This window comes from Helicoverpa zea, chromosome 1 (assembly GCF_022581195.2).
Source record: "Helicoverpa zea isolate HzStark_Cry1AcR chromosome 1, ilHelZeax1.1, whole genome shotgun sequence".
NCBI classification, from domain to species: Eukaryota; Metazoa; Arthropoda; class Insecta; order Lepidoptera; family Noctuidae; genus Helicoverpa; species Helicoverpa zea.
In genome coordinates, this window is record NC_061452.1 from 1,568,197 (window position 1) to 1,581,044 (window position 12,848).

The following is a 12,848-nucleotide window of genomic DNA, read 5'->3' on the forward strand; positions in this document are numbered from 1 at the left end:
GACAGTTTATGGTTGAATGAAAATCTGCTCATCTGCTGTCTCTGCTGACAGCAAACAAAACTAAATTCTGTGCCACAAATTTATCTTTATTTCGTGTGTATTTATTTCTGCAGATTTGGAATACATAGTAACTATTATAACACTAGTCATCAGTGATCTGTAACCATGGCTTTAGTTGCATACGGAAACAGTGACTCAAGTGATTATGAGGACGAGGGTGATTGTGAGGATGCGTCAGTAGTATTGTTGAACAACAAACCTGAAAGTAAACATAGTAAGAAATCTACTATTTCGCAAAATAAACCATCACTTTGAACATCGATTTCACAGTTTATTTACTTCCCTTATCCTGTTTTGGATGTACATCGACAGCCTTTAGCTCGCGATTATGTCAACAAACTGTGGCTAGCTTAAATCGTGCGGATTTGAGCTCATAGTACTCTCTGATCCATTTGAGTTTCTCTTTTCAGTTCCAGAACCAGTCGTCACAAAGCCTGCGCCAATAACTGAAGAGAAAGTCGAAGACTCGCAAGAGGATGGTCCAAGTTTGTTTAATTTCTTACCACAGCCCTCCAAAAAGCAACCAGCAGTTATTGAAGAAGATGATGAGTTTCTGCACAAGAAAGAAGTGGCTAATGCTCCGAAACCTAAAGCTAGGATCACAGTGCCTTCATTAAATGATGTAAGAAGGTTTAACCAGAAGTTTTGTAACTGTTTACCATGAGAAAATGTTTTATTAACTGATCTTATTGTTTCCAGTTCAAAGATGTTAAAAACAGCACACCAATGGTTAAGCCTAAAGCATCTGATGTAAGTTACCACTTCTCTTACAATTTTATTACAATAATTTGTAGATACATAAAATATTAACTTGTGCATCTCATTGCAGAAAAAATCAGGCTTACTAAGCATGTTACCACAACCAAGAAATGGTGTAAAAGCCACAACAAAGTCCTTAATACCTCATGTACTCACTAAACAACCGGCTCCTGTCAAAAAAGAACCTTTACCCACGCCTCTAAAGAAAGCTAAAGTGGAAGCCACGTCACTTATTAATGAATACTCGGACGATAGTGACAATGATGATGTACAGAATGACTTCTTCTCAATACACAAGCCTGTGGAGTTACCAGACGTAGAACTACCCTTAGATATAGCACCTAAGACAGAGCCTGTAGATAAACGTGAAGGTATTGATAAATTCTTCAAGAAGGAAGAAGATTTGGAACATGTGAAGTTGGAACCTGAGTATGATGATCAGAGTATGGATGAGCAAGCGGCTGGGTCAAGTTATAATGGTTATGGAGCAGAGAGTTCTAACAGTAATGATGTGGAACTTGATGAAGAAGCTGTAAGTATTGAAAACATATCTTTTAGTACTTGCATAGTTAACTTTACTACTGAGTGCCTAGCTAGAGAGACAGATCTATCTCAATGCAAGTGCATTTAAATATTTTTACAACAAAAAAGTTGCATAAAATAAGGCCCAGTTTGTAGTTCTGATATTGTCTTTTATTATCCTACTCACAATTCTTCACAGATCATGAAGCTATGTGGAGCCAGAGGCAAGCGGAAACGTGAGGACATCCAAATAGTGGATGTGAACCAAGCTGAGGTGCTGGCCAATGCTCGGGAGATGTTGATGAAGGGTCTTATGGATGACACCACAAAACGTGTGTCGGCTAGCAAGAAGAAGGGTAATGAGCCTACCACACAGCAGAGGAGGAAGCACCAGATCACTTATTTGGCTTATCAGGTATGTAATAAAGTAGATCTGAAAGTATTCTTCTATGGGAACCTGTATTATTGGGACCATATAATTAATTTACCTTCACACAAGTCTTAGGAAAATCTTGATCACAAATTTATGAAATCTCTCCACTTATGAATTTAGTCAAGTTTAACTTTTAGTTAAATGTTACTATTTATTTTTATAGGCTAAAGCAAATGAAGCAGAACTTCAAAACCAATGGGCCAACAACAGAATGTCAAAAAGACAAACTCAAGCCAAGTATGGTTTCTAGCACAAAGCTCTGTTTAATTTTAAGATTTGTTGTATATAGTAATCAAACTTTTGCAATTAAATAATAAATACTTTGTAAGTTTAACATTTGTTTTATTTATTATACAAATACTAGTGAACTAATTATGTCTATGGTTGGTATTTACAATCTCCTTGCTTTCCTGGGTCTAGGTGGGTTCCATGATACACGGGTGTTGTCTGTGATAGACACAATATCTAAGCCACCCATTTGTAATCCTTTTACTGCAGCCTGTAGACAAAATAGGAAAATGAAACAATTTTAATCTAGAAAAAGTGCAGTGCATTTAAAGAAGTATAATATCTTACCAATCTTCCTGGTCCCAATCCTTGCATCCTCACTCTGACAGTTTTGACTCCTCTATCAATAGCTCTCTGGAAAAAAAGAAATAAAATTACTGTCTATCTAAACATCTGCCAGTCAATATAAGCTCTATGCAGTAAAACTTACAGTAGCAATACCAATAGCAGTTGTCTGAGCAGCGATGTTAGTTCCCTTCTTAGTGTTCTTGAAGCCCTCCATGCCGCATGACCTGATAATCTTCACGGTGCCATTGGCATCAGTCACAGTGAATATGGTGTTGTTATGTGACACTCTGATGTTGCAGATAGGCAGGTCTTTGTAAACTGTGCCATTGAATATCAAGTTGTCTGACTCTAGGGTTGGAAAAAGGTTTTGTTTCCTGAAACAAAATATACATTGTGTTATTTATTACTCATAATATGCCCTTGATATTATAGTATATTATATAACAGGCTAAACAAGCATTTCTTCTGTCTTGAAGCCGAGCGTTTTTGCCTCAAATTTATAATTAGAATCAAATTTACAATGAGCAATTTACATGAGAATTAATGGATGTTTTTAATAGAAAACTTGCTATGTATTCCTTCTTAAGGCTCAATAGTTGGTGTACTGTATTTCTAAAACATTATATAGATACTTACACTTTCATATCAAGATCTATGACCTTCTCTCCCTGAACACCTTCATCCTCTTGGGGTATTCTCTTGTGATCAAACTTGTCTGATCCCAGAGGCGCAGAGGTTTGCAGCAACCGTGCGACCGTTGCCATTGGAGCTCTCAGCGTATTTCTAATTGCACATAGCATTTTTACGACTACTTAGTAAACTTTTCGTTTACTATTTTGATATTTTATTTTACGAATTTTCTAACCTAAAATTACGATTTTGGCAGTATTGACAATCATACATAGCAACTTTGACATACATTACTTTACTCTTTGACTTTGACGTTTCTCGTGACAAATGCGTTTAGTTTTTGGCTTTTCATTTTGTGTAAGGAGTAATAACAAAACGTATTAGATAACCGAAACTAATGATTCGATTAACAATTATTTGTTTTAGATAGCTCTGTTATCGATTCCCACAGAAGGTGGGCGAATCCGTGGAACTGCGAGCTAAATCTAAGACGTATGGCAATTTAATAAAACAAATACAGCCCTTTAACCATAATTTATTAGAGAGAATATAGACACTGATTGGAATAAGATAGAATATTTAAATGTTAAACTTATTTTTGCAATACATGACTGTTTGCGAGAATCCTCGCAGGGAGGCAGGGACGCCCATGAACATCAGTTGTAGATGTCCTGCCTCTGAGATGTGAGAGGCCCTCACGAGTTCGTTGGTGGCCCACTCGACGGAGTACTCGTTAGCTACGGCCTCCTCGCCGACCGACTCCTTGGTGATTATGTAATTAATAATGGAGGTATACAACGGGCTTGAAACCAGTTTTATGAACATATTGTTGTCTAGCAGCTCTTTGATGAATTCGTCCTCTAATTCTTGTTTTTCGATGTACTCCTGTAAGAAAAATACGATATTTATTGTAATTTGTCTAATAGGTCCTATTTTTTACAAACTAATTCATGTTATATAGGTTACCTTATGCAAAAGCACTAAGTTCAGTATGTCATCTTGGTAATGTTCAGTCTTGCTGAGGAGTAGAATCCAAGTGGCATTGATCACTGATTCAGCTCTTACATTATTGGCAAGCCATTTCACTTCCTGAAAGAAGAATACAGTATGTAAACAAACGAGTGTAATGAATGATTGATCTTATTACATAGGTCCTAAGGCTTGTTTTTGTCACCTCTTCAGCAAGTACTGGCCGTCTGAGTAGTAGCTTGATAAGCACCAAGTTCTCTGTCGCATCGGTTGGATTCTTAAGTAGACTGCTCAGATATTCACTGTGCAGGCTCCTAGAATCGCTACAACAAGGAAGGTTATGTTTCAGTCATGAAATTAATGGAACAATGTGAACAAGCAAAATACCTAATGAAAGCTTTAGGGGCTGCTTATCAAAATAACGATAAATTCGCAAATCATGAAAATAAGGTGATTCAATTGATAAATAATTTATAACAATCATTTTAGTTTTTAGAAAATGTAAAGTTTAAATACTAAACAAGTAAGAATAAAATCACTTTTACATATAATATAAGTACCTCTTTACTAAGGACCTCACCTGTTCCTAGTCGGTGGCCAGCAGTTGAGAACATCGACCAGAGCCTTCTTCCGCTGCCACGAGTCTGATAGATCGAGGAACTTGGCGAACGCATCCTGTCTACCTTCCTCGGTCAGTAGGCTCTCGTCTTGAAAAAAAGAAATAAACATATTTATTCATCATTATCTTTGTGCAAAAATATGTGAAAATAACTTTATTTATCTTTAAGATACAAAATTGATTTATCGATACTGGTGAATATTTAACACGAGTGACGAGTGCCCGATACATTAATATCACGATACGTGTGAAACGCAATATTATAAAAAATATAAAAATGAGTTTAATTTACGGTACCCATTGAAACGAAAACACCAAGTACAAAAGAATATCATCAATAAAACACTCACCAGTAACCTCTTTAGAAAATTGGCAATCGGACCACTCATTCTTAAACAGGTCCACCGTAAACTGGGCTATCTTCATCATGTCATCACTGTCATGAACCCTGGACTTCTGGCTGAGAGACAGCAAGCCTATCTGCTTGTGAGGAGGGAGGGCATACTCCGTGGCCTTCTGCATCACTTTCTCGAGGAGTTCCTCTGGAATCTTGACTCCTTCTTTGTGGTAGGAGGTTAGGCGAGTGACTAGGGTCTCCATGCTGCTGGAACTGGAGAATATATATTTTTACTGGTGTTCTAGTTGAGGTATATGACGAGTTGGGTATATACCTGCTAGATATTAAGCATTTTGTAAGGATTTGCATCAATAAAGCATTTATTTATTTATATGATAAAAACTTTTTTATATCTTAGATAAGGACTGCGATAACACTGGAAATGTTCGATAATTCAACCATTTTTACAGAGTCATTTTGCACCATATCCAATGCAACCATTTATGAGGTCAACCAAATAACTGATGGTTGATGCAGACATCCCTATAACCTGAAAAATACGTATGTTCCATTCATATGACACGCTGGCAACGGGAATGCCACAGGGGATGGAGTGTCAATGGTGTGGTGGGTCACTATTGATGGTTACATCCTCACTACACCGCGTAGTTCATAGGTGTCCCTGATAAAAAAAATCCTTGCTTTTTTACCAACCTGAATATACAGCTGAGCTGATGTTCCACAATGCTCTGCAGCACTTGCGGCAGGTCTGCGTCCACGTGCAGGCACTGGCGCAGCGTGCTCAGCGAGCTCAGCTTGACGTCCGTCCTCATCACCAGCCGGCTGATGCACGATATTAGCTTCTCTGTGTCCCCGTGGCTCTTCTCTATTTCACTGGAAATAATATATTTCAATTTTATGCGCACTCTTAGGGCGATGTGCTGGCGATTATTCGTAGTAGGAAAAATCGTGCCTAGAGCGGGCTCTGACCGAAAATATAGACGAGTTGTATGGAGTGGCGTGTAAGCACGAACTAAATCAAATACTGATACTATTTTTGCGCACACAAACGGAACAATATTAAGAAGTAGTTCTGTTGCTCAATCAAAGTGACAGCGAAATAATAAAAACGTTAACAAAATAAAAGCTCAAATATTTGACATCAATTTTATGAACGACAGAACAAGTGTAATAATCATGAATGAATACAAAAAAATACTTACGGCCAAATCTCAGTGCGGGGCACATTAGTATTGTCGATGAGAGTCTGTATAGTGCTGGAATGGAAGTTCTCCAAGAAACGAGCCCAACGCGTCAACTCCTGACCCACTTGGGCCCAAGTCTGCTCACTAAAACATAAACAACATTTGTAACGTCCACAAACATTGGGAAAGCAACTTTATTCTATTCTATGATAATGAGGTAGGTTTTGTGTCTTACTTCTTATTGAACTTGAAGTCATTCTCCTGCTCTTGCTGGCAGTAGTCGACTGCTTGCATTATCATCAGGTTGCGAGTCCCAGCTGGCACCCTATACATAAAGACATACGATTTAATACAGGTCAGTATTATGTAAAAATGCAAAGTATCCGTCATTTTGCACCACATGTAAGCTGTATACAAAATATATTTGCTCTGTATAGTATAGTCCACTCAGAATTCACATCCTGCACAAACTAGACAACTTATACAAGCTGTTGATTTGCATCCGTGCCATAGTCAAGGAGGTTAAAATTAAATACGTAAATAATCGATTTGAATTACGGTAGGTGGGAAAAAGCTAATATGCGCTGCTTTTTTTGATGTTGTAATTTCATGGTATTTCAGAATTTAGCCCACGGTTAAACACAAATCATAACAGAATTGCCCCGCGGCCACAGTGTGTGCGTGATGGCAGCTATGTGTGCGTAGACAGAGAAAACTAATGTCTACGTGTGTGCGTGAGTGTCGATGTGTGAGTGTCTTATCTACGACATGACAGCGCGAGCGCGCGAGCGAGCGAGACCGAGTGATACGCGATAGCAATCATTTTACCTAAAGTTTCGAAAATCACCTTCATTATTGTCATTAACTTCGTTTTACTTTACTTACTAATTTTTGAGCATTTTAACACAGATATCTTATTAACTACAGTAATAAGCAATACTAGTGCGCGAAAGAAAGTTCACTAACATGTTAACAGCTGATTGATAAAATGTTCGTTTTGCTTTATCTTTCAGCATAAAGTTTTCGCAGTGATTTAGTTTTTATTTTTGAATTAAATTGGTTAATAATTAGAAATTTTGCTTCCTTCTTAACGGTCTTAGGACCTTGGAACACGGAAATCTTATTAATGACGTAATACTAGTGCGCTAAAGGAAAGTTCACTGACCTGTTAACAGCTGATTGATAACATTTTCGGTTTGCTTTAACATTCAGCGTAAAGATTTCGTAGTAATTTTGTTTTTACTTTTCGATTAAATTGGTGAAAGATGTGTTAGTTAAGTGTAGGCACGAGGTGATTCTTTCGGCTCGTAGGTATTATTGGCGTGGTTAAGAAATCAACTTATTTACACTAATAAAATTGATTAAGCTGACTACGTATTTACAAAATGTACAAATAAATAAATTACCTAGTTTAGTTACCCGGAGGTACTGTTCAAAGCTGTCACCTTCACACTCTTGGCACAATCGAGCACGACGAAGTAGCTGGTTGTCCTTCAGCTAACATAACACTATCACATTCGTTTTTAATGTGTCGAAAGCACTAAGTTAACGGTCCTAGCACATAAGTCTGTCACATGACCAGCATGACCCTCCGTGATGAGGGTTCCCGGTCGGTAAACATTTCCCGGAACATAGGTAGGTATGTACGGCTGTCATTGCACATCCTTGGCAGTCGTAACGGGTAGTCAGAAGCCAGTAAGTCTGACACCAGTCTAACCAAGGGGTATCGGGTTGCCCGGGTAACTGGGTTGAGGAGGTCAGATAGGCAGTCGCTTCTTGTAAAGCACTGGTACTCAGCTGAATCCGGTTAGACTGGAAGCCGACCCCAACATGATTGGGAAAAGGCTCGGAGGATGGATGGCTGTTAGTACACTGTTGTCACTGATCGCATACAGGCGGACCATCGCCACCAACTCGTGTTCGTGTAGTTTTCCGTCATCTCGCACTTTGTACCTACACGTCGCGGAATTCAAAGCGCACGTACGCAGCAGCGGCGGCGACATCAAACACACTGCTTGCCGTCGGCGCTTGTTTGTTCCGGCTTCAAGGGCACGCGGGGAGCGGCGAGGCGAGTGTGTGGGAGTACTCGCACTGTGATTGGGTGAATTTGGGTAGGCTGGATGATCTACGATTTTTATTGAACGATCGTTGCGTATGCTTTGTGCATGTATCGTTTGCGTTTGTGTGAGTGCGCAGCGCGGTAGTAAGGCTAGTAACACACGCGCCGAATTAAAGTACGGCTGGGTTACACTGACGGATATACGTAAATAAGAAAAAAACATGAAAAAATTACCTACCCATTTTTTCGTTGATTTGGGTCGAGAATCATTAGCATATTTACGTCCTTGACTATGGCACGGATGCAAATCAACAGCTTGTATACAAAAAATTAAAAAAATATATCCAAAAACAAAATCCTTTTAAAGGCAATATTCTTTCATTAAAATAATCTAAAATCGATAACATGGTTATTTCTAGGCTAATATTATAAATGAGGATTTCTAATTGGCTCTCTGTCAAGTATGCCTTCCTTCTATTGTTTAGCTGTAAGTCCTCCATAGTTTATTAAATAAATAATCATTTAAGTTGTGTAATCCTCACCGTTCTATAGCCATATCAGTGAAGCATGTATCGGCGACAAACTGCATCAGTTCGTGTTTGGAGAGCTTGTTGAAGTAACTCGCGCACTGTCGGTACTGCTGCATCCATTTCTTGTTCGTCGCATTGCTTGGCACCTGAAGAATAATAAGTGTAGGGTTAAGGGGCAACGTTAAGTTGAATATAAGATCTTTGCAGACCAGTTTAACTAGTAACATGATAAATTACCAAGGGGTACAAAAGCCTGGTTTCCCATAGGTATTTGTGTGCGTAAATGTAAGCACATTGTCTATACTGAGCGTTACTGAATTGATATACTAACTCAATGTGTATTTTCATTTACATACACAACTATGGCTCACAAGCTTTGGTGAGATAAAATATCTATAAGAAACAGTCGCAAAGTACTATGAATGACGGTCGAGTACAACGCTTTTCTGAGACATGAATTTAGTATAATGAATTATGCAACTGAAACTCTTCAAAACCCTAAATGATCAAAGAGATAATATAAAACATATATTTAAATAAAAATATTGCCTTGGTAAATAAGTTTTTTTCGACATCTTTGTTCTGAAAGTGTACCTAATCAAAAAACAAAATTCTACTCACACTAAAGAAGTACTTAGTGAGCCACTTAGTATATATAGTGTTGACGGACAGCGGTATCTTGAACGCCGGAGGCAGGGTGCGGAGGAACTTGGTCACCATGCCCACGTTCTCAGGCTTGATGATGTTCAGGATGTGGGCTGTAAAGTCCTCGGTAGACGGCTGTTCTAGCAGCAGCTTGTAGTCCAGTTCTAGGAGAAAATAGGGTGTTTGGTGGTTTTTGGTGGTGGTGAGAAAATCTTCAAGTGATTCAAACTGTTGCAGTTTTATTTTTTTGGGAAGTTTGTGATGATAGATGACATATACATTTTGCTCATGTATTAGCTATTATGTCTGTATCTTTATAGCAAACTTATCAGAGACTTTTAAAGAACTTTGACTTTTCTTTCATTCAAATCCCTCAGCAAACATACCAGTATGCATCCTCTTTTGTAAAATTTTTCGTAGTCTAAAATCACTTGATAACCTTCAACTTTGGGTTGAAAAGTGAATATGGGTAAATGGGCCGGTAAACTTACCAGGAGAAGCAGCCTTAGCTTTCTTCAGCAGTTTGATATGTTCAGCCGCAGTGAGACCGGAGATGGGCACCTTCTCATCCACACTCTTCAGTAGCGCGAAGAAATTGATCAGCGCGTTGTGTTCCGTACCACGCAGTTGTGGCCATAGAACCTCTTTGATGCTAAAGGGAGAGATAAACTTTAGTGGTGTCAACCTGTGTCTGTGTTGCATTGTGTGTTCCACGCTGGAAGATAATATGAGCGGAGATGCTATAAAGCATGTACGTTAGGCAATTTTTTCTAGGTCAAAAATTTGGTGGTGGACGTGACCAAAACGATTAGTTAACTAACGAGGTGTTTGGGTTCCTTTGGAAATACGTCGATGATGATGACGTCCTTTTTTCTACAGTACAGGGGCAGGTCCTAAAGGTGTATAAGGGTACAGCCAGAACAGTTCATTAGTCGTGTTCGGGGGAGAACACCCGCATTTTGGCGCACTTCTTTAGCTTTTTATCCATTCTTTTTCTTTCTGAGATTAACCCTCCCGGCTATAACCAGCTTATTCGTTCATTTCTTAGGAGACTTTCCTTTCTGACATCTCCCCTCGCTATTTTGTTCTCCATATTGTGTCGAAAGTTAATCTATGTATGTATGTAGTAGTTACCGAGCATGCTGCACATGCGGCTGCGCGGGCGCGGGCGGCGGCGCGGGCGCGGCGCTGCGCAGCGCGGCGGCGGCGTGCTGCAGCCACACGTCCAGGGCATTCATGTTGTACTTCTCTGCTAGGGAGCAGGCGCGCTCTACGTGAGCTTTGTCTGTTGATCTAGAAAAAAATATTAGCTATAAGACAGAAGATCTTCGAAAACAAAACATCGTTAGGGGTTTGAAATGGCTAGAATCGTCCCGGCTGCGGAACGCAATGAGGGGCAAAGTCCGGTCGACGCGGTGCAGCTGTGATGCATTTCAAATTGCAAAGAACAAATCGCTCCGAATGAACTGACTATACGATACCGAACGGTAGCTCTAGGTCTTCATTTTGTTTTGCAGATTGGACAACCACAACAATCATGATAAGCTTTTATCTATGCCTATAGATAGTGAGGCTTAATTTTGTGTCAGCCACCACAGCCGAAATAGCTCAGTTGGGAGAGCGTTAGACTGAAGATCTAAAGGTCCCCGGTTCAATCCCGGGTTTCGGCAATATTCTTTTTTAAAATTTTCATACAATTTTTATTTACACATAGAATCACAGTATGTTTTAAAAATCTTAACGTTTATTGAGTATGGAAAAATAAGTTTCATAAAAAATTTAATGAATACCTTATTATTTGTTATATTATCAATTATTATTTTAATTATAACTGAAATTGCATAAATGGAAATTAACGTCACCGGCTGAAAGTTAAAATAGGCTGCGCATTTGTCACTTTCACTTAGAAGAAACTAAATGGCGGAATTAGGGATTCTCTGATACATACCTGGCTACTCTATAAATGATCTCCCGTCGGTAGTCGTCGTCGGCGTTGAACAGTAATCCATTGACGGAGTAGCCCATAGCTCTGAGGGTGTCCACTTCGCCCATGCCGGTGAGTCGCTCGATACATTGCCGTATCATCTCCATTTGTTCCTCTGATGCGTTTGATTGTTCGAGGGTTTCGCGGGCCATCTGTACAGTAAAAGGTGCTGTTGAATGTAAAGATGATTGAAATTGATGGTTGAAAAAGTGATGAAAAAGTGACTGAATATACTAAAATCTTTTCTTGACTGATATATAGCATTCGGTTTTTTTTGTACAACAACATTGCAACATAAAGTATATGTAGTGCGAAGTTGAAAACTGCGAATGTGCGAGGATCTTCGATTTCCGTCTAAAAGATCTTTTCGAGACATAAAAAGTAATTCTCAAGTATTTCGCACGTGGGGTAGCGATACACAGCAATTGTTTTTATCAGTACTTAGTTCACCCTGGCTTTTATAAAATTTGAAGAACGGCGGGAAATTACATTACATACTTCACAACAACACTAACCTCAGCAGGCTTAGTAAAATACGCGTTATCTCTCAAATCAGCCGCATTGCACTTTATAAGCGTGGCGTACAACGCACAGCTGACGGCCGCGTCCGTGTTCTGCGTGTCGATGAGGCGCTGTGTGTGCCGCGCCTCCTGTGTGGAGCGCAGGAGACATGACACGCTGAGCGCTGTGTCTTTGTAGAGTATCTCCTCGGCACATTTTTGGACAACTGTAACAAGAGAGAAAAGGATAGGAAAACGATAATTAATTGACATATATTATCATGTCTAGGTTTCTGATAAAATTCAAAACTATTTTTATTGTGGCTGTTAAATATTTACATAAAAGTACGACAATAGGCCAAGATTTTTATTTTAATAGTATCATGGGCGACACAAGAACTTCAACCAGTTCATCGTACTGACTTATTCCAAGACGGACTTAATTAATTCACAGCAATCAAACTTGATAAATATTATTGAAATGCAATCGTTTAACTTGCAAGTTGCAATCACTTTTACACGTGATTTCAAGAATGCTGGGACCGGCATTTTTTGAGTATGCTTGAGAAAAAATGCCAAAATTACATGTCCTGTGACCTTTAAACATTACCTTCAGTCTCCAGCTCGCAGGTAACCCCGTTCTCCAAGCAATTCTGTATATAGAACCACTTGAGTACATTCTGTCCGACGGTCATGGGCCCGTCGATGGCGTCCGGCAGCGCGAACCGGTCGTAGCTGTAGTAACTGTTGGACACGTCGTGTTCCGGGTATAGAGAGCGGTAGAACTCTTGTACGTGGATTGTGCGGTCGTTTGCGTCCGTTGTGGGAGTTTTGGTGTCGCTGGGGTGAAGAAAAAGTTGGATAAATAAGTATGAATGTAAAAGAAACTGAAATGATAGACAAATTTTTGGTTAAAGCTATAAACCAATCTTCTGCATGACATCCATCACAGTCATCTAGGTTGATATGTCTTTAATAAACTAACTTTAGAATCAGCAACTATTGCAATTTGGATAGAGT

At 39.3% G+C, this 12,848-nt stretch overlaps 3 protein-coding genes and 1 non-coding gene across 6 annotated transcripts in view; 2 read left to right on the top strand and 2 right to left on the bottom strand.

Annotated features, from left to right (window-relative positions):
• Positions 1-13: 13 nt before the first annotated feature.
• Positions 14-2,108, top strand: LOC124632891 (proline-rich protein PRCC). Of its 2 annotated transcripts, none has more exons than XM_047167890.1 (6): positions 14-274; positions 471-682; positions 760-810; positions 890-1,351; positions 1,541-1,756; positions 1,938-2,108. In XM_047167890.1, exons 1-6 carry the CDS (start codon positions 166-168, stop codon positions 2,022-2,024), a joined length of 1,137 nt encoding a protein of 378 aa, XP_047023846.1. In that variant the 5' UTR covers positions 14-165; the 3' UTR covers positions 2,025-2,108. The 2 variants fall into 2 exon arrangements, with proteins under 2 accessions (XP_047023846.1, XP_047023856.1); XM_047167900.1 differs by having other exon boundaries at positions 14-265.
• LOC124632901 (28S ribosomal protein S11, mitochondrial) lies at positions 2,100-3,262 on the bottom strand. The gene is made up of 4 exons (XM_047167913.1): positions 2,987-3,262; positions 2,493-2,724; positions 2,351-2,416; positions 2,100-2,273 (listed from the first exon to the last, which is right to left on the bottom strand). Exons 1-4 carry the CDS (start codon positions 3,148-3,150, stop codon positions 2,166-2,168), a joined length of 570 nt encoding a protein of 189 aa, XP_047023869.1. The 5' UTR covers positions 3,151-3,262; the 3' UTR covers positions 2,100-2,165.
• Positions 3,263-3,499: 237 nt separating this feature from the next.
• LOC124629745 (NBAS subunit of NRZ tethering complex-like) overlaps positions 3,500-12,848 on the bottom strand; it is a 35,137-nt gene continuing 25,788 nt past the window's right edge. For both annotated transcript variants that reach the window (XM_047163281.1, XM_047163288.1), the window contains 15 exons: positions 12,439-12,668; positions 11,844-12,055; positions 11,293-11,480; positions 10,479-10,637; positions 9,836-9,996; positions 9,321-9,508; positions 8,712-8,845; positions 6,346-6,435; positions 6,129-6,254; positions 5,620-5,799; positions 4,919-5,178; positions 4,530-4,656; positions 4,155-4,272; positions 3,947-4,069; positions 3,500-3,865 (listed from right to left, as the gene is read on the bottom strand). In XM_047163281.1, the coding sequence (XP_047019237.1) occupies positions 3,560-3,865; positions 3,947-4,069; positions 4,155-4,272; positions 4,530-4,656; positions 4,919-5,178; positions 5,620-5,799; positions 6,129-6,254; positions 6,346-6,435; positions 8,712-8,845; positions 9,321-9,508; positions 9,836-9,996; positions 10,479-10,637; positions 11,293-11,480; positions 11,844-12,055; positions 12,439-12,668 (2,602 nt within the window). In that variant the 3' untranslated portion in view covers positions 3,500-3,559. The remainder of the gene's footprint in view (positions 3,866-3,946; positions 4,070-4,154; positions 4,273-4,529; positions 4,657-4,918; positions 5,179-5,619; positions 5,800-6,128; positions 6,255-6,345; positions 6,436-8,711; positions 8,846-9,320; positions 9,509-9,835; positions 9,997-10,478; positions 10,638-11,292; positions 11,481-11,843; positions 12,056-12,438; positions 12,669-12,848) is intronic.
• Trnaf-gaa lies at positions 10,942-11,014 on the top strand. The gene has a single exon. It is a non-coding gene; the product is annotated as a tRNA-Phe (tRNA).

Coding starts and splice junctions, on each gene's coding strand:
- LOC124632891 (XM_047167890.1), top strand. CDS start 166: ATGGCTTTAGTTGCATACGGAAACAGTGACTCAAGTGATTATGAGGAC. Junction 811..889: donor TTAAGCCTAAAGCATCTGAT/GTAAGTTACCAC, acceptor ATCTCATTGCAG/AAAAAATCAGGCTTACTAAG. Junction 1,352..1,540: donor TGGAACTTGATGAAGAAGCT/GTAAGTATTGAA, acceptor AATTCTTCACAG/ATCATGAAGCTATGTGGAGC.
- LOC124632901 (XM_047167913.1), bottom strand. CDS start 3,150: ATGCTATGTGCAATTAGAAATACGCTGAGAGCTCCAATGGCAACGGTC. Junction 2,725..2,986: donor ATAGATCTTGATATGAAAGT/GTAAGTATCTAT, acceptor ATTTTGTTTCAG/GAAACAAAACCTTTTTCCAA. Junction 2,274..2,350: donor GATTGGGACCAGGAAGATTG/GTAAGATATTAT, acceptor TTTTGTCTACAG/GCTGCAGTAAAAGGATTACA.